Source organism: Ammospiza nelsoni, chromosome 13 (genome assembly GCF_027579445.1).
Source record: "Ammospiza nelsoni isolate bAmmNel1 chromosome 13, bAmmNel1.pri, whole genome shotgun sequence".
In the NCBI taxonomy this organism is placed as follows: Eukaryota; Metazoa; Chordata; class Aves; order Passeriformes; family Passerellidae; genus Ammospiza; species Ammospiza nelsoni.
Window position 1 is genome coordinate 4,225,986 of NC_080645.1, and position 20,866 is coordinate 4,246,851.

A 20,866-nucleotide genomic window follows, 5' to 3' on the forward strand; every position below is an offset into this window, starting at 1 on the left:
TTGTTAAATACTAATCCATGTAAACATTAAATTATCACTGTTATTTTTACAGCCCTTTTTGAGGTTTTTTTTTTTTTTGCAAGCATATTAGCAGAGCAGCCATAATTCATTTTCCAGTGATACAGAAATTCCTTTTTTTTACTTGCATATGAAATGAAATGGCTATTATTTTAAATCCAGGCTTTATAGATCCTTTTTTTCTTTAACTGTTTTTCACTAAGAGTTTTCTGAATGCTATTTAAAAGCAAAAAAACTCCAGGAAATTGCATCAAATACCTTAACTGCCACATAGCCTAAATTCATGTTTGACTAGAGGTTAAGAAAATGCACTTGAAGTGTTTGATGGTTTTAATTCCACTGAGTCCCTACAGCCGAGCAATTTTATAGACCTTGTTGTCTTGATGCAGAATTTCATTTAGTCTTTGTATTTCAGAGGGGGAGGAGGGGACACCTCAATCCTTGCACTGGATGTGCACTTGTGTGCTGCATGGCAGCCTCCCCTCCTGGCACGTGGCTGAGCCAGGGCCCCAGCTCAGCCAGGGCAGAGAGCAGCACGTTCATTTTCTGGGAATAAGCAGAGCCATTGGGACCGTCTGTGCTGCCACACAATTTCCAGTTTGCACCAAAATTATGAGCTGGGCATTTTACTTCCTGACTGGCTTTGTATCTGTGTCATGCCCTGAGTGCACAAAGGGGCAGTGGCAGTCAAAACTGGTCACTGGCATCCTCAGCTGGGAGTGCTTAACTCCTAGGAGCCAATTAACTGGCAATTAGCTGCACCAGAAGCTGCTTCATTTAGCAGATTTCTGCTAAATACATACATAAATAAATATCCATGATGAGTTACATTATTGACATAATCCACCTCATATTTAATTTGGATTGAGACAGTTTGCAAAGCACAATTCCTTTTGATTAAGCTCCTTTGTTGCTGTTGCCAAACAGGATTCTCAATTCTTTACAATATTTTCTACTGAAAAAAGATATATTTATTTATAATTCCTAGGCAGGATGCAAAGCTTCAGCATTTGTTGATAAGAGAACTTTTTTATGCAGTGACACAGACTGTCATCCTGTTGGCCTGGGCAATGTCCACCTGGATGTGGGAGTCCTGAGAGAATGGGAGAACTTTTTGATTATTATTCTATTCTCAGTGAAAACTGCCTGTTGAGGATACAGTACACCAATATATCAAGAGAGAGCTGAACCTGAAATCAGGTTTGTGGTGGTGTTCGCAGGGGTCCCAGGATGAGGGAAGAGATGAGGATCTGACTCCATGTTTCAGAAGGCTGGTTTATTATTTTATGATATATATTATATTCAAACTATACTAAAAGAATAGAAGAAAGGATTTCATCAGAAGGCTTGCAAGGAAAAAAGTGGAATGGAATGATAATTACTGATACGTCCAGAATTTCAGATGTACAACAGATCTTTAAAGAAATGTGCATGCAATAAAAAGGCATGAGTGATATTTTTCTTTGCTAGCTATACAGGAAATTGCTTGGTTTTATCCAATAAAGACCAAATATGGTCTCTAAATATAATAAATCAATTTTTACAGAACTGAGGGATGCTTTCAACAAGCTGCAAGATCCAGTTTTTATAGTCTGTGTGTATTGTGTGCTGCAGATAAATGAAAGATGCCCTAAGGATTTTGCATACTAAGTGAATATGCCAAGTATTACCAAGTCCCTTTATTTTCTCACAAGCACAGGGATACTGTTTTCCTTCAAAGTGCAGTTCTTGAAGTGTTTTGGTGAGAATTCAGCTTTTGTTTAAGAAATGAGTTTTAGTTCTCATAGTTATATTAAAAGACATCAAAACCCCACATCTAACCCCAAACGCACTCTCATGGTCCAAAAGCCAAAGGCAAAATGAAAACACTGGATTTTTCAATAAGCCAAATGTTCTAATTGTCACATCATTACCGCAGTTCCCAAATGGTTTAGCTCCACATGAAGTGCTGACCTCAGAGCCAAACCACACACTGCATGTGTGTGACTGGTCTGGAAACCCATTCCAGGGCCAGGTCACAAAAGATCCTAAACACAATTAGATAAACAACTGGAGATTTGAAAGGATGGGGGGTTTGGCATTCTCTTCACAGAAAACCAGGTTTGGGACCCACTTCCACTGAGGCAGAGATGGAGCATGGCTGAAGGGAGAGGCTGGACCCGCTTCACACCCACATTGCTGGTTTGGGTTCATTCACCTGGCCCAGGATTCACAAGTTTGGCTGCTCGGGCTGAGCATGCAGCTCACAGAGAACAGGCTGGGCTCCTCATCTGGGACTGTCTGAGCTGGAAACAGCCAGAACTTTCTTTCTTTAAGGAGAATACCTTCTGGGTGCAACTATCTGCAGGAGCAGAACAAGGACCAGACACATTTCTGATGGTTCTTCCATGCAAACATTCTACCAATTTTACTACCAGCACTGCTGGATGTGTTACTTGACTGGAGAGATAAAGAGACACAGATATTTTTTCCTTTTTTTTTTTGCTTTTGTATACCCTTCCCCCATTTCCTATTTTTCTAGGATGTGGAAACTTCTCTCAACATTGTCCCAAAAAAAGAAAATAATCATGACACTGGATAAGATCTCAGAAGTGATATATATATATTTCAGGATATTTTGCTTGCGTTCTGACTCATAATTGTTGGTAACGTAATTTTTAAACAAAAGCTGAGGTTGTCATGGTATTTTTATACCAATGATTCCATATTATTGTGAAAAGGAGGGGAAAAAACAAACACCAAGAAACAAGAGATGACAAAATACAATGCTGTGTATGGGAAAGAGCGCATGCTGCATTTTCTCACCCCTAAAGCTGCTCACCAAATTCCCTCCAGATCCTGCTGACCAAGACCTCCTGAAAATTGCTTCTCACCAGGCAGTTTCTGACATCTTCGTTTCTGGAGCATTTCAGTATCTCCACCTATTTTTAAACATGTCCTACACCAAGTGAAGCAAAGGTACTTTTTGGGCACATTTACCACATTCATGGCAGATTTTCATACGAACATTTTGTTAATCAGAAGGGGTGTAGCACTTCCACTCCTACTGATATGGCTTTTGCACATGTTGTGAGTGCAAAGTAATATGAAATCCATAATGACTTTGGAAGGTAATTTTGCCTTATTCTTTATTCATTCATGAAGGATATTACATTTATTAAAATATGATTCACTATTTAATTTCTACAAAATTAAATCACTATTTAATCTTCTACAAAAAAAAATTAGTAGAATGCTTGTATGAAAGAATTATCCAGAAATCTGTCTGGTCCCTGTCCTGCTCCTGCAGATAGTTGCACCCAGAACATATTCTACATAAACAAAGAAAGTTCTGGCTGTTTCCAGCTCAGACAGAGCTGCAGATGAGGAGGACTGCTTTGGAAGTCTTACCATAACAGGAGGCCACGGACACCTCCTCCCTGCAGCCATGTGGATTTGGGAAAGAGCCCCAGTGCCAGTGCCCCTCAGTGCCCACCAGCCAGGCTGCCAGGGATAAACCAAGCTCCTTCCTGGGGGCAGAAACATGAAACACAGAGAGCTCTGACAGTGCTGAGTGTAAGCATTCAAAACTCACATCATCTTTATTTAGCCTCTGTGCAAACCCAGGGCACTGGGAATATTTCTGTGTCTGCTCTGGGGTGCCCTGACCCCCAGGGCAGCACTGACTTTGACCCTCACTCTGGAGAAAGTTTCCCAGACTTCAAGATAGACTGGAACCCACAAAAGTGTGAAACAGATTATAGAGAGCAGTGTAGGTGTATCACTGGGTGAGAAATTGAGGTTTTGGGATTTTTAATGTGTTGTGGATGGCAGCAAGAATGAGGGCACAGGGTGTCATCCTGGGTTTCTTCTCCATGGGTTTGGGTGGCATTTTGTAATTGGATAGAAAACTTCCCATGGGGGGCTCTTTGGGATCAGCTATTGGGTTAAAAGGGAAAATAATCCAGGTGTCAGCTCTTAATTGGAGAGTTTAGTCTTAAAAGACCTTGTAACAAGAGATTATTGGGCATTTTGTGCCTGTTAATGAAAAGCTGCTGAACTCACAGCAGTGAGACTGTTTTACTGATTAGAAATAATGACCACCTGAGTCTGAACATGAACTACCTCAAGTGCCTTCAATCCAGACCCAGAGAAACCAAGAACTGGTATCCCCACAAGCCTGCACTGTGCCACATCACTGCCACCACCTTCCCTCTGCAGTTACAGCTCACCAGGAGCCAGCTCTGTCCCCTGGGTGTCTCACAGCATGGCCAGATCCCACCGCTTCCCCTGGTGCTGCTGATGTTTGCCTCTGCATTCCCCACCCTTGCCACCCCCCTGCAGCTCTGTCCACCCCCCACAGCTGAGTGGGCACAGCCGACCCAGCTCAGCCCCTGGCCAGCACAAGGGGCAGACCCTGCCAGCACCATGCAGACCCCCTGGAACCTTGGATTTCTTGTCCATTACCAGTCTGAGGGATGCCAGGCTGTGTTTGGATTGCATCCTTTCCTCATGCATGGACAACATGGAAAGGTGACCCAAGGGACAGGGGTGGAAACTGAGAGCCTGCTGAAGGGTGAGCCTTTGCATCTGCTCTCTGCTGCCAAAATACCAGCAAACCTGAGCTAAGGTGAACAAGGGTAGGAGGAGATGGCAGGAAAGGAGCCAGTGGACCCATTTAGGGCTTGTTCTGTCTTTGGGCATTTGTTCAGTATGGAAACCTACAGGTCTATCTTGGTAAAAAACACTGTGTCTGAACTTCAGCATGGTCCCCAGAGCACCACCAGCTCCTCCCAGCAGTGCAGTGTGCTCAGGCACGTTGATCTGTGGAAAATGCAGGTACACAGGTATGTATGCTGGCACGTAGCAAATCATTTTTAAGGGGTTTTTATCATTTAAGGTCTTTCTCCATATGCACAAGTACAACTGTTAAACTGTGGCACACAGCAGCACCAAAGACTCTCAAGGCTTCCCCTGCAGGCCCTTCCCCACCCTCATGGCCTCCTCTGGCCATTCTCCAATGCCTTCATGTCTTCCTCATGCTCTGGTGCACTGAAGGTGAGGCTGCCCCAGCCCAGAGCAGAGCAGAACAATCCCCCAGGCCTGGCAGTGCTGGGGCTGATGCCCAGGACAGGGATGTCCCTGCTGTCCCCAGGGCACTGCTGGCTCAGCTCCAGTGGCCACAGGCCAGGAGCCCCAGGGCCCTTCCTGCAGCTGCTCTGCAGCTCTCAGTGTGCCCACAGAGCCAGGGCAGAGCCAGCACTGCCATTGCCTGAGCTTCACATGGCTGGCATTGGGATTGCCCTGCTCTGCCATGGCCTGAGCTTCACATGGCTGGCATTGGGATTGCCCTGCTCTGCCATGGCCTGAGCTTCACATGGCTGGCATTGGGATTGCCCTGCTCTGCCATGGCCTGAGCTTCACATGGCTGGCATTGGGATTGCCCTGCTCTGCCATGGCCTGAAAACTTCACATGGCTGGCATTGGGATTGCCCTGCTCTGCCATGGCCTGAAAACTTCCCATGGCTGGGGTTGCCCCTCTCTGCCACTGCCTGGGGCTCTCTGCAGGGCTCTCTGCCCTCCAAAGAGCCAACAGCTCCTCCTCATTCAGTGCCATCAGCAAATCCCTGAGGGCTCATTTGGGCCCTGGCCCCAGACCATGAGTGAAGGTGTTGGGCTCAGGGCTGAGGGTGAAGCCCTGCAGAGCCCCACTGGGGACAGGCCCCAGTCTGGTGCCACCCCAGCCACTGCCATCCTCTGTCACCCTCTGTGCCCAGCCCTGAGCCAGCTGCCCACAATGTAACACACACTGGTCCCACATGGAAAAAGAGCATCTGGAGGTTTCCACCACTCCTTTTCTATACCCAGCACTGCCTGAACTCACATCATCTCAATTGTCTCATGCTGTCCAACATTTTAGCCATGCCACATTATAACTTTACATTTTATGGCTGATCACTAAGCAGCACAGCTATTGCAAGTACAAAATGCTTATGGATTTTTAATATTTCAGACTTTGAGATTGCTTTTTCAAGCACAATCTTAAATCCATCCTTGATGGCAAGCACACCTTTTGGGCCCATCACTACAGACAATGCTATTCTCTTCTTTTTTGACCTCCCAAACTCCCTGGAAATTTGCCTTAACTTGTTCAAATTCCTCTTAGGAGTGGATGAAAAGTCTTCATTACAAAGTCACTTCTAACTCCTTGCAGTAATACACTTGGGCATGGCAGGTGAGAGTTATGCAGGCTGAGGAAGTTGGTGCCAGAAAACTCATGGATCCTCATCAGCAAAGCTGAGCACACATTTAGCATCTTTGGTTGCTGACAAATGGCAGCACTTCTGCCAGGGCATAATCAGAAACAGTGCAGTCATACAAAATCTGAAATGGGAGCACAGGGGTGGCACGACTGAGTTTTTTATTAGAGCAGGGGCTCTGGGGTTGTTTCCCTTCTTTTGAACAAATAAAAGCCAACTATTTACTTTCTTTTCCCTGACTGCTGTCATGTTGTCCTTTGCAGGTAACATCATAGGCTCTGGGATCTTTATTTCCCCCAAAGGAGTTCTGGAGCACGCAGGCTCGGTGGGACTGGCTCTCATCATCTGGGTGCTGGGGGGCGGCGTGGCTGCCCTGGGCTCCCTGTGCTACGCTGAGCTGGGGGTCACCATCCCCAAGTCAGGAGGGGACTACTCCTATGTCACTGAGATTTTTGGTGGGTTGGCTGGGTAAGTACCCTCTCTCTATAAACTGATCTGAAAGCACATTTATGTTGTGTGTTTGCTGTGGGAAACTTGGAAGAGACAACATTTGTTAATAAAAATGCTTCAGCAAAATCAATCTTTCTGTTCTGTGTTAGAAATACCAAATTGTCCCCACACAGAACTCCCAGTGCTGTTTCCAAGGGAAGGTGACAGATCCTTTCACTTCCCTCCAAGTCCATGACAGAGGAGGTGATGCTGTGTCTCAGTGATGTTCCTGTGTGCAAGCCATGAATGATCAGTGCCTGTGTGGAAGAGTTTTACCCATCCCAGGCCAGGCTGGAGCTGCTCACCACAAATAAAACAAAGCTGCTTGACTTGCTGTCCAGAATCACCAAGTAAATACAGAGAGGGGGAATGCTAACTCGGGGAAGGATTTCTCTTTGAAAATAGTACTGATGTGAGGAAGGGACAAGTGAGAGGAGGTTATCTTTTTTAGTGTACACTTTTTGATGCATTCAACACAATTAATTAAGCTGTCAGCTTGTACTCACAGACTACTAGAGAAGCACCAGAATGTTCTGAGCAGCTCCCTCACTGTGAGTAGAGAGGCCAGACCACATGCTGGTGGTTTAGTTAAGAAAAATAAGCACCAGTACAGAAAACTAGAGAAAGAGTAAGGAAAACCCCCACCAAACCAGAGTATTCCTTCTCATGTGAGATGGAAAATGAGCTTCTAACAGTTGAGCTGGCTGCTGAGCAAGGACAGATCAGAACAGGCATAACACAGGCAGTCTGTCACCCTGTCCCAAAGGCTGTCCTCTCATTTCTGCCTCAGCTCAGTGCCACACAGGCACAGCCAGCACTGCAGACATGCCTGCTCACAGGGGCATTTCTGATGCTTGCCAAGCTTCAGCCATTGCCTTCTGCTGGTTCATGAAGTCTGTGTTTCTTTAGCTGATGGGATCTCTCCTCTGACTGCTGTCCTGCTTTGCACAGAAAATTACACTGACATCGCAGAACAGATGGGGGCAACAGCAGCACTGGCTTGGCTAACCAGAGCTGAGCTCCACTCAGGTGTGTCCTCTCATGGGGCAGGAGCACAGCAGAGCTCTGCTTCCCCAGGGCCCTGCAGCAGCAGCTCCCCCAGTGCCTGCTGACAGGAGCAGGGTCTGCAAGCAGGGACAGGGCAACTGGGAGCACAGAACTCCACAAGTCCCATCCCTGGAACATCATTGTAAGGAGGCCAGCAACATGAGAGGTCCACAAAACCAAAGGAATTGTGTTTTCTAGGGGAGAAAATGAAAATACTTAGAAATCAAGTACAACTAAAATTTAATTTAATTCAATTAAAATTAATTTAAATTGTTCCTCAGCTCCCTCTGCCACTTCAGAGAACTTGTCTGGTCCCTGCAACCACCAAGATGTGCAGCTGCTGTAACAAACCACACAGCAGCTGACTGATCACTGCCCAGCATGTACCTGGGGACAGCCTCACCTCCCAAGGCAGGAGATTCGGCTTGGGCAGCACTCACTTGGTGTCCAGGCTTGTAATGCACAGGCAATATTAAAAAAACACAACCTGTCACCTGAAGGGAAGCAGTGCTCCCATCCTTCCTGTGTAGAGATGTTAGCTCTCTCTCAAGAAAAGAAATAGCCCCACTGTTGTGACAAAGGGTGCATTAGGCAAGAGCCATCAGGCAGGTTTTGGTGTAAAAGGGGGATTTGGGTCAGCTTTTCCAGTAAAGCCAAGCTGGGACTGTGCCCTGCTGCCCTTTGCTGAGCCACCACCTGAAGGCTGCAGCTCTGGGAGCTCCAGCACCCCCAGCTCCCTACCTGGGAGTGCCCATCCAGCCCTGGCAGGGCACAGGCAGGCTGAGCTTCAAGGGGCTGCCCTGTGCCTCCCTGGCACAAAAACCACTGCTGCTTTTTGATTTAATCCTTCTACAGCTGAGCACATCAAACTCAGCACACAAAGCTTTAGTGCACCTGACTTTCCCGTGCATCTGACTTTGCCAGTGACCAGCTGGATGTTTTGGTTTATTATTTATATTTATTTTTAAAAAGGTGTTTGTTGTAAGAGCACAGCTGTACCCACCCAGACCACAACAACTCCACTTCTGCTGCCTTGTCCCTGTCTCCCAAAATCCTCCCATTTATTAATTTTTATATATCTATGCAGGTTTTCCTGCACAGATACAAGGCACAAATAAATACCATTTGACTGTGACAGCTACTGGAGTACTCCATGCCCCAGCTTCTGTGTCTGGCACTACTGATAGCTGGATGCACAACTGTTTATTGAAAAAATCACATTGCTGTGATGTGAGGAGCTGAATGCAGTAACAGAGGCAGGACAGGGCCACCTTGGATAGCTCAGGGACAGCATGAAGCACTGCTGGAAAGTGGTGGTCATGGCAAACCTTGGCTGGGGACAGCCCTGAGCAGGGACACTGCCTAGCTCCTCTGGCCAAGGGAGGAGGAACAGGTGAGGAAGGGTTCCAGTATTACCAGGCTCTGGTCTGGTACCAGAGAGTTACTCCTGCTTTCCTCTCTATTTAGGAATCATTGTGGTTTTAAACAGCATTTGTGTGTGAGCACAAACTGCAGGGAATGGCTGCAGTCTGTGCTGCAGGAGCCCTCTGAGCACAGCTCTCCTTGCATGATGTGGGCCTGCAAGTCTGTTTGAGGAAAAAGAACATCACCCCAAATGCTAAATAGAGGCCTTAATAGGTGTTCTTGCAGAAGAACAAACCCTGCAGTGAGTTTCTGATCAATACCACTCCTTCTGAATGCTCAGCAGTCATGCTGCAGCTACCACAGCAGAGCCCGCTCTCTGGACATACATGCCCACCAAAATCAGTGCAGAGTTTGCAGCCAGAGCTTTCATAAGTGTCACTCCAAACTGCAAGTGTAACATGCTTCAAATATACTTCCATGTTTCTTTTTCGTTATTGCAAAATTTTGAATTTTCCAAAGGCAGTAAGTCATCCAGCAATGTAGGATGGCATTAATTGTATTCAAACTGGCTCCAGCTTAAACCAGTCCAGTTTTTCCTGAGCTGTACTACAGCACCTGTTTCAAACTGTTTCCTTTTGCCAATGCACAAGTAGGGTACACTGGAATTTTAATTTCCATAGGCTGCTTTGAATCCATAACATATCTGAGATCCTTGAGGGAGTACAGGCATATCCCAAACAGATATTTGAGAACCAATTTCACCAAGTCCACTAGACTATTCAGGACCCAGGTGAAACCATGTTGTTTATTTCTTTCCACAGGTGAGGGAGTTAGTATGCTGAGGTATCTGCAAAAAAATTCAGTTTTGGTCCAGGGATGGGTGGCACTCCACGTGAATGCCACACCTGCCCAGGGGTAGCAGGTGGCACCACTCACCCCAGGCTGTTCCTAGGACAGAGGGAGGGCTCTGAGTAGACAGGGTCTCACTCATGTACACACTGATGGACTGTGGGCCATGGACTTCAGGGAACTTTGGATGAGGCTCAACAACCAAACACAGCAGAGCCCATCCAGCCAGCAGCTGGAATACAGGTACAGAGATTATTTCACCTGCTCCTTGACCACCAGCACGTGCAGGAGCTCAAATTTCTCATGCAAACTCCAGTGTTCAGAAAAATAAAACCCAACCAAGCAACCAAAACCAACCAAACCCAACCAACGAGTTACATCTTCCTTTTTCTTTACATTCAGTTGTCTCAAACCTGTTATAAAATCTGATCACTTCTCAGTCAGCAACAAGAGAAGATTTGACTTCTCTTATTTTTGTGATCCCAGCTACAGAGTAACTATGAAAAGCTGTAGGGTTGAGTTCCATCTCCAGCTCTGTAGCTCAGCCCTCAGGGCAATAATTCTGCCACTTTCCAGCTGAAGAACAAAGTGATTCCAGGTGTGCCATGCTGTGTTCTCTCCCACATCATCTCCCATGAGCCATTTTCCCCAGGAGCAGCCATTCATTCCCAGCTGGGCCCCAGCCCTGGCAGCTGCTGGCACTGTGAGCACATGGCACATGCCAGCCTTGCCCCCTGGCCCCCACAGCTGCTTGTTTAAGGATGGAAATGTGATCTCAGTGACCAGCAAGGAGATATTTTTCTCAGAAATAGGTTTTAACTAAGACTTACATGTAGAAACACCATTAAAGTGGGCCTATACCTTAGGCAAAGCTTCCTTCTTGTTTTGCTGCCATCTCTTTTTTGAGCTTCACATTTGACAGTGCAACTTTGTCCCCCTCTGCTAAAATTATGCATTTTCTTTAATTTGTGTTATCAATCCTGCATTTCAGTTCCATGACTGTCATTAATCCATTCCCATTAAACCAAGTTCGACCCAATACCAGCTACCCCACACTCCATATTACAGCATAGAAACCAGGGCAAATTTTGTCTGAAATAGTCTTTTCAGAGTCATTCTCCCCACTGAATGTTTTACACAATTCTCAGCCTACATATGTAGGCTAAAACTTTGTGTAAAATTTGAAGAAAAACATGGCAGGGAAAAACTGGCAGCCTCTGCAAAGGCCCTGCCAGTCAACAGCCACACAAAACAGCTCAGGCAGCACCATCAGTATCCAAATTATATTCAGCAAATTGTTATTGTAGTCTTTAGGTCCTGTTTATTCTTCAGTGTGGACCAGCAGAGTTAACTCAGCAAGCAGGACCTGCAGAGCTGTCCCAAGCTGGGTGCATCATCAGCAACACCAAATAGCACAAAGCAGTCACTGGAGAAAACTGCTCTGAACCACAAGGAAAAACATTAGAAATTGAGGGGGGGAAAAACCCTAAAAAGGGATTCACACAACCAAATAAAGAGAAAGAAAAAACTGCTGAGTTTGTTGTAAAAACTACAGTGGCAGCTGGGAAGGTACCCAGCTCTGACATTGGTCTGGTTCACCAAATTAACTGTGGTAGCTAATTAATTGCCCCATCCTTCTCAGGAGCAAGAAGGGAAAGTGAAGGATGGGGCTGAGACATTTTGCAGCTCAGCTGAGGAGCAGCCAGGAGCAGCACTGCCTTCAGGCTGCTGACACAGAGAGGCTCCCTCAGCTGTGCAGATTTCAGGGCTGGGAGCAGGGTGGGTGCAGCCCCTAAAGAGCAGCCCGTGTAATATAGAAATTATACTGTCTTATTTGGAAATATCATCTCAAATCCTCATTTGTGTCATGCATCCCTGCACATTATATTTGTGCATGCATGTGAATGAATGACTCTGTGTGTGTGTGTGTGTGTCTGTGTGTGTATATACATGGCAAGGAAAGCTTCACTTTCTTGCAATGCTTACTTCTCACAATAGAAATAATAATACTTCAAATATTTTTAAAGACTAACCTGATCCACTGCTGACTTTTTAAGTATTTTTTTCCTTTGCACAGAATGGAAAAACAAAATATCTCACACTTTATATTTGCACAATACCTTGTTGGGTGCAATCACCTGAAGCCACAGCTGGAGGCAGGCAGCCAGCCCAGCTGTGAGATCCATCACAAATACTGCAGCACCAATCTGCCCTGGTCTGGGTCACAGAGCCAACAGCAGCAGGGACCAGCAGGGAGTTGGTAGCAGTCCCAAAAGTGCAGCTGCTGCCTTTGGCTGCAGCCAAAACCCTTCAGAGGTGCCTTCAGTGTAGGGACTGCTGTCTGCTGTGGTGCCATGTGAGCCCAAGAGCAGCAGAGCTCCTTTCTAGACACAGAGTTAAACCCAAACATGCCTGCTGGTCATAATCCTCACTCTTCCACACATTCCTAAGCCATGTTTGCTTTACAATGTTTGATTTAAAATGCATATTGTGCTGAGCACACGGGAGAAGGGCTGAGGAGGGTCCCACTGCTGTGTGTGACAGGGTGGAGGTGCCCAGCCCTGACTCCCTGTGCACAGCTGGCTGTGTGTCACCTCCTCCAGCACAGCACCAGCTCTCTTGTGCTTTCCCTTGTCTCTGCAGGTTTCTGCTGCTGTGGAGTGCAGTGCTTATCATGTACCCAACCAGTCTGGCTGTCATTGCACTGACCTTCTCCAACTATGTCCTGCAGCCTGTCTTCCCCAACTGCATCCCACCCTATAATGCCTCCAGGATCCTCTCCATGGTGTGCCTATGTAAGTATTTGCTTCTTGCACACACACAAATCTTGCCCTGGTTTTACAAGGGGCCACTCCAGCCAGGCTGGGGTCAGCCCCAGCTCCAAAGGCCAGTGGGGAGGTCCCAGGAGAGGCACTGTGGTGGCTGGTGTGGGATGTTCTGTCCTGGGGGGAGGCACAAAGGCACCCAAACCCCTGTGGGTCCAGGGGAAGTGGTGGCAGGTGAGCATGTGGGATGGGGCAGAACTGCAGAACCATCCCATGGGCACCTGGCACAGGTCACCACCACCCTGTGAGCCCCTCCTGTTCTCTCTCACACTCACACACGAGTGTGCAGAGTGCAGCCAGCTCTGCATCAGCCACTGCTGGGGCTGGCAGGAGCAAAGCTGAGCTGCAGGACTGGAAATTTTCACTGTTCCTGAGAGGAGGCAATGATCCTTCACACTTGTCAGAACCCAGGACATTGCTCTGGCTGCCCTGGAGGACTCAAGACCCTGGCAGGGGGCTCAGAGACCTTGGCATGGAGTCAAAACCACCTGTGCCTTTGATTTTAGCCCATGGAAACAATGACCAACTTTGTGCAAAGAGTTAAAAGCCACAAAAGTTTGAATAAAATGATAGTGAATTTATCACAAAGTGAAAAAGTAGAATTTTAAAGTTTTTAGACTGGGGGTTCAAGAAGTAAAATAGAAGAATCTAAGCATGTCCTGTCGTCTTCTTCTTCTTGTCCTCTATCTCGTGCTATGATAGTGACACTTCTATGATAGTGACACTTCTCTAGTTTAAAATAAAGACAAACTGTCTAACATAAGTCATAAGTATTAAAAAATAACTGTAAATAAAGTACACGTAGATTTTAGTTTAAAAGATAACACTGCCCTGAGGGTGGTCAGTGTGCCTCAACCCAACCTGCTAAACAAACCTGCACAAATCCAAAAAAGAATGTATTAGAAAAAAAAAAAAAAAAAGCAACCTTAAAAACCAAACCCAAAAAATCCCAACTTCTTTGAGCACAGGGCTAAGAAAAAAGACTTTTAATACCTCAAGAGCCATTCTAACAACTCAAAACCCAAACACACTGGGCACGGGCTCAGGCACAGTTATTGAGCTGGGGAGAGCCCCTGTGGCAGAACCCAGGGGCTGATGGCTGCCAGGGATGCTCCTGCAGCTTGGGAAAGGCAATTTTCCTCCTCACCCTCGTTCTGGCCATGCTAGAGCTCCCTGCAGGAACACGGTCACCACATTTCTCTTCACAGAGAAAAACAAGGAAATATTCCCAAGAATATTGCTGAGATTCACATTCTCTGAACCTCAGAGAAAGAAAAAACAATTCTCATCTCATTTGCTGTGCCTGTGCTGTGCCAAAGTAGAATGCAATATGGAGATTGTTTACCTACAGTGATGGTGTTTTGTTTCCTTGGTCTGTCAGGGCCAGGTGTGTGTGTGTGTGTGGGACTATCAGGGACCAGTCATGAGATTCTGAGCAGTTGAGTGCTTGGCACGTTCAGTTTAGATGTAATATGATGTAGAATAATATAGTATAATAAAGTAATTAATTAGCCTTCTGATAAGATGGACTCCTCATCATTTCTCCCTGCCATGGGGGTCAGCCTGTTTCAATAGAACATGAGTGTGTTTTTCACTATTTTGGCTGTACATTCTCAAATAAGCACAGTTTCATCCCACTGAACTCAACCTTTTGCTCTGCAGTGCTCCTGACATGGGTGAACAGCTCCAGCGTGCGATGGGCGACGCGCATCCAGGATATTTTCACAGCAGGAAAACTCTTAGCCCTGACCCTCATCATTGTTGTGGGCTTCATCCAGATCTTTAAAGGTACTCTGTGAGACACTCTGTCATTGCTATAGTACTGTTGATAGACCTGATTTTTCCCACTTACTGCAATGTTTCCTCCTTACAAACTGACCTGGAGGTGTGCTGGGTTTTGCCAAGCTGTGGGATTACACACTGACACAGCTGGGGAAAGAATGACACCAGGGAGAAATCAGCTATATCCTCTTTAAAAAGTCTCTTTCCAGCCCACCTTGTAGGCTTTGATAGAATAAAATGTTTTGGAATAGTTAGTTAACATTTTTAATCTGTTGTGCATTCCTTAATTTGAAGTGTTCTGGATGTAAAATGAATAAGCAATGCTTTGCCTAGGGCAGGATGATATCTGCTTCATTTCAGGCACTAGTCCAATTTCCTACAAAAAGTCACTTATAAGATTAAACTAAGGTGAAAAATGTCTCACTGATTCACCAGTTATTGGAAAGCCAAAAGTACAAAAGACCTATAATATTTTTATCATGGGTCATATAAAGGATGAAGAAATGTGACATTTACAGAGAACAGAAAACTTGTTTTCTCAGTGGTGCTAGTCCTACAGTCTTGACAAACCTTTCAGGCCCATAGGTATTTTATTTTAAAGGATATCTCCTAAACAACACCAAACTCTTGTAAAAGAGAATGTCATTAAGAGCAGGCAGGAATTTGCACTGCCCAGGATCCACCCTCAGCCAGTGCAGGCTGCCAAAGGGTCCCATGAGTCGCTGTGGCACAGATGTGGTGGTGGAGAGCAGGAGCTGCCTCACCAGGACACTGTCCTGCACAAAGCACTGCAACTGCTCTGTCAGCCCACGGTGCCAGGAACAGCATGAAGGCTCAGCTCTAAGAAAGAATAAAAAGCAAAATCTTACATATTTAAAGTCTGTGAGGTAGGTAGGCATGGCCTAACATCTGCCTTGCACTCTCTATGCAGGAAACTACAAAGAGCTGACACCAAGCAATGCATTCAGATTTTGGATGACTCCATCTGTGGGGCATTTAGCATTAGCTTTTCTCCAAGGGTCCTTTGCATTCAGTGGCTGGAACTTCTTGAACTATGTAACAGAGGAGCTGGTGGATCCCCGCAGGCAAGTATCCCCCTCATGGTGCCCTCCCTGCAGTGCTGAGACATGGGAGCTCTCTGGGAGCATTTCTCATTCCACGAGGGGCTGCAATGTCATTCCATGGCTGTGGGACCGGTCTTTCCAAAGGAGACAGAGTTTTGTTCAGAACAGATAGCAGGCAAGTTACAGAAACACTGAAATTAGGTATGAACTGAATCAAAGCAGCCGCAGACAAGGCAGGATCTTTATGTCACTATTCAATTCCAGAGCAGAAAATTAACCATGGATGAGGTGCCACACAAATATCTACAGGAAGAATCTTCTTTGTCATAAAATAGTTTAATTATTTGGAAGTTGCTTTGCTTTTTCACCCAAAGCTCTCCCACAGACGCCTGAAAGAGAAGATGATTTGTGCAGCAAAAGTGGCACACACTGCCAAGGCAGCTTACCCTGGGTCACTGCTGATCCTGGCTATGGGAAGGGTTGGAAAGGATTCATCACAAGCAGCCTGAGAAGGCTGGAGGGAAAGGGAATTTTAGTTCAGCAAAGCTCAAATGTTTCAACATTTCTGAGTTAATAAAGTGGGATGGCAAATGTCAAGAGCAGCTCTTGGAGCATTAGTTACTCCTGGGCATCCAGTGCACACAGCAATTAAACAGCAAGAAATGGAAGCTATTACAGCTTGGATGGGAAGGAATTAAAGCTACAGCCTTATGAGCATCTGTGCACACCAGTGAGTGGCAAAGTGTCCAGGGATTTGGCAGAAATAAAGAAAGTGTGGTAATGTGTTTCCTTATTAAACAATAATATTTTAATGGACCACCATGATTTCAAAGCTGAACAATAAAAAAGTTATTACTTAAATAAGGTAAATATGGCCTTGGCTGAGAAATAGAGAATGGAGCAAATGGCCTTTTTAAAAAATTATTGTTGCAGCCTTAGTGGAGAAATTAAAGTATTAAAAAAATTGGATAACAAAAACCATTTTCTCCTTTTACTAATCTATTCAAATTCACAAGGTTAAACAAAAAACTTTTTTTCCCAAATCTGACACAGATGCATTCTGTTAGATATAGAATGCATTTTTCAGGTGTGCACCTCTAGGAAGCTCTCTGGGTTGGATATCAAGTACATCTGTACTACTGTGAGTTGAATAACCAGACTAGATTTAGGGTACACAATGGGCCAGGGCAGCAGCTGAACAACAGGACCCCCTTCCTTTTGAGAGCAGGTGAAGGTGAAGCAAAACAACACATTTTATTGCACCACAGTGCCTGTCCCCAGGGCTTTTGGGAAATGGAGGTTTCCTTTTTCAGTCCCAGTCTGTCCCAATCCCCATCAAGAGCCCCAAGGCAGCTCATGGTATCTGTCCCCTGGAGGTCCCTGCAGACAGAGCAATTCATTTTAGCCTTCTCTCACCTGCAGTGGGGCAGAGAGCTGGGAAAGCTCTGCATCCCTCACAGACCAAGGCACCCACCTGCAGACACAGCATTTCATTTCAGCCTTCTCTCACCCGCAGTGGGAAGCTCAGCTTCCCTCACAGGCACAGCCAGGGAACTCACCCAGGCCCCACCCCACTGTCATGATCTCACTGTGTATGGTTGTAATCTCTTATCTACCCTCCCAATTCTCTTATCAGGAACCTGCCTCGTGCCATATTCATATCCATCCCATTGGTGACATTTGTGTACACGTTCACCAACATTGCATATTTCACTGCCATGTCTCCCCACGAGCTCTTGTCCTCCAACGCTGTGGCTGTAGTAAGTAAAACCATTCCCTGCATGTACCACCACACTTTGATTTCAGTGCTGTGCTTTGCAGTGTGTTTCAGTTTCTCTGCCTTCTGTTGCTTTAGACATTTGGTGAAAAGTTACTGGGCTATTTTTCCTGGGTTATGCCAGTCTCAGTGGCCCTATCTACATTTGGAGGAATAAATGGATACCTTTTTACCTCATCAAGGTTAGATGGAGTACAATTTTATGAACGTTATCTAATTTGGGGAGGGGCTGTTTTAATTGCATTTGCTAGAGAAATGCTAGCTAGACATTTTGGATGTTGTAGAGCATGAGTTTGTTGTTGGGTGTGTTGGATACAATCAGTTATGAATTATTCTGTTTCAAATCAGCAAATGTAATATTGAATCATGAAATTTCTTGCAAATTAATCCTCATGAGTTATTGAAAGTGTTTGCAGGTGTGGAATAATTCACAGTAAGAGCCAAATACAGCTTTAGCATGGAACCAAAGTAATTTTATATCAATAAAGTTCCAGTAGCTCACAGTTAAACTGTGCTTTGCTCAAGGAGGAGTTTTGGGGCCTGGTGCTGCACTCAGCTACAGGCATTTTAATGCTGGGAAATCACCTTTCAAGCAAGATGCTTTGCATGCATAGTGCTGATAGCTGGGCCAGAATCTGTAAAGTCTGTAAGATTGTCATAAATAAAGTCTGTTTATAATAACTGACCTGTCTTAATTTAATTTAGAAGTTACAATGTTTTTTGAGGAAACAGCTGAAGTACCTTGGGAAAATTATTTATCCCAACCTTTTCATGGGTGTGATGAAATGCAACAAATTGGAGTGCATATGTAACAGGCTGTACACTTAAAAGTGAAAAGCTAAGGCATGTTGAACCTTATCCAAACCCCTTTTGGCACTGTAAATACCCACACAACCTTCAGAGCCATCACCCCTCACTGGGTAAAGAGACAATGCTGGCCAGCAGATGGTCCTTGGAGGTATTTTGGCATCTCAGAGCATGTCTGAGATGTTCCCAGGTGACATTAGCTGTTAAAGGCCTTGCACACTGCAGGGTTCAGTTTAAATGCCTTTCCCCAGTCTCCAGCTGTCTCTGCAGCTGCAGCCACAGCTCCTTTCCATGAGAAAACCAAAGCAGGTAGTTGAGATAAGAGGTTTTATATGAGTAGGGACTGGAGAGGCTGTTGCACACCCAGTGGATTCATCATTCCCCTTCTTATTTCCAGGCTGTGTTTCTCTGGTGCTCGGGAGGGCCACTTGCCAAGTTTGCTGGCCATGATCCATGTCAAGAACTGCACACCCATCCCTGCCCTCCTCATCTGTGTAAGTTCCTATCCCTGCTCCATCACCTGCTTGTAGAAACACTGAGCCACTGAGAGGTGAGCTGGAAAAACCCTCGAGAGGTGGTTTTACCCCAGGAGAGGAGCAGTGGGTCCTGAATAGCAGCTGGTAGGTGCCAGCTGAGCAGCTCCAACCAAGCAGCCTTCAGCCTCAGAAATAATTCCTCCTCCTAGTCCCCTTGGCACCTGAAGGGTTTCCCTCATAACCTGAGTTGCAGTGTAAGCTCATTAACTCTTGTCCTGCAGCAAGAGACCGGGACTGGCTTTTGAAACAGAGAAACTTCATCTAAGACAAGTTCCTTAGACCAATTTTCCTGCTTCCCACCAGAATTTGGAAACCTCCATGGTCCTAATCCCACTCCAGCAGGGCTGCTTTAGGTCCTGCCTCCAAAGACAAAGATATGGGGGAGTCCCAGAGAAAGGACAAAGTGCTCCAAAAATTACTTTCAACAACCAAGACACCTTGTGAGGGGTAGCCAGGCAGTTCTCTGAGGGCCACAGGTATTTCTTTCCACAGCCAAGAAATTATTAAGGGACAATGATTCCAGCAGGGAATCTGCTGAATGGCACACCAGGCAGACAAGAGGTCACCTGCAAAGGCCAGACACCAATGTGCCAGCTGTTGGGGGTGCTGGGGGTACAGCTCCTGCTCTGCTCCGTGGGAAAAGGCTCCCCTCACTTTTTAGGCAGCAGAAATTTCCACAATACTAATGACTTAGGGAAGTTATTATTCTAAACAAAGAGTTTTATATGCTTTTATTGATAGTGCAACTGGAATTTGTGGAGGGTTTTAAAGTGGCACAGAAGATGACAAAGAGGAAAGTGATTTGTGCCGCTGCTGTCCATGGCCACAGGACCCAAGCAAAGGAATCCCCAAAGGCCATTTGCTTGAAAGCTAGGCTGGTCAATGGCTGCCAACTGCAGATTTGCCACTGATATCAAAACCACAAGGGTTTGACCCCAGATGCACTAGAAAGATCCATGTTTACATGTCTCCTGGCTCTAACAACAATTCTGGCACAATACACCCATACAAAATTTCACCAAATAAGCTTTTTTTTCCCCACCATAAAAGCTCATTCCACTTTTATGACAAAATATGCATTTTGTTAAGGTTTTATGGCATTCCTGGGGCTTAGTGCCCCATCACAAACATCTTGTGTATTGCCCATTGAAGGTTTGGGGTAAACTGCCCTGGGCAGCCATCATGGGATGGGATCCTCTGTTCTACAGGGGCAGAACTCCTTTGTCCTTAAAAATACATCAGTTGAAACAACAGCTGAGTGTCAGAGGCTGTTTCTGTGGAACAGCCCCAAAAAGAGCAGACTGCCTGTTGAACTGGCTGATCCATGCCATGCCACCCCCTTGAATCACAGTGCCAATCACAGAACCAGCATGGCACATTAATTCGTCATTTGAAGGTGTTTTAATGCAGCTCAGTGCACACCAAATGCTGTTAGGAAATATTTATTTCTTAACAAATAGAAAGATACTAATAGTATAGTGTAGGCATCTACAGCAGCAAACTGGGCCACACTTCAGGCAAACCTAATTAATACATCAGGTTCCTTGTCTCTTCCATGGAATCACACCTAGCTCTCTGCATGGAGAGCAGCTTGTTTGTACATCAAGAATGGCTATTTCAACACTACCAGTGAGACCTTTATGCTTACTGATTTCCTATTTTACTGCCAAAAATCAAGGGGCCAAGCTAAATGTAAAATTTCGGCTGCAGTTGTTTTGCAGGATGGTGGGGAGTGGATGCCAGCCAGGGGGCTGTGGCCAGGCCAGCTGGAGGGCAGCACTCCCTTGTTATCATCTTATTGCAAAGCTCCCATACCTTCTCCATGGTTTCTCATGGGCAGGTCCTCACAGCACAGCCAACAAACTCCATCTCTCCCCTCACCCAGCTAGCCCACTCTTTTATGGCACTCATCCTTCTTGGACACAGCTGTGCCCTGTTAAGGGCAGGGCTGTTCCTAATCTTTGGTGATTAGTACAGCTGCAGCTCCTCAGGGGTCAGATTACCTTCTGCACTATCTTTATTTTCTATCCCCCCCACAGCCCCTCTTCAGCCACAGGGGCTGGCACCA

General features: G+C 45.8%; 1 protein-coding gene across 1 annotated transcript in view; it reads left to right on the top strand.

Moving 5' to 3' along the window:
• The window catches only part of SLC7A10 (solute carrier family 7 member 10), a 40,638-nt gene that overhangs the window by 16,331 nt on the left and 3,441 nt on the right, over positions 1-20,866 (top strand). Inside the window, exons 2-8 of the mRNA XM_059481417.1 lie at positions 6,521-6,725; positions 12,651-12,802; positions 14,495-14,620; positions 15,546-15,699; positions 17,315-17,438; positions 17,534-17,637; positions 18,660-18,756. Of these exons, the coding sequence (XP_059337400.1) occupies positions 6,521-6,725; positions 12,651-12,802; positions 14,495-14,620; positions 15,546-15,699; positions 17,315-17,438; positions 17,534-17,637; positions 18,660-18,756 (962 nt within the window). The remainder of the gene's footprint in view (positions 1-6,520; positions 6,726-12,650; positions 12,803-14,494; positions 14,621-15,545; positions 15,700-17,314; positions 17,439-17,533; positions 17,638-18,659; positions 18,757-20,866) is intronic.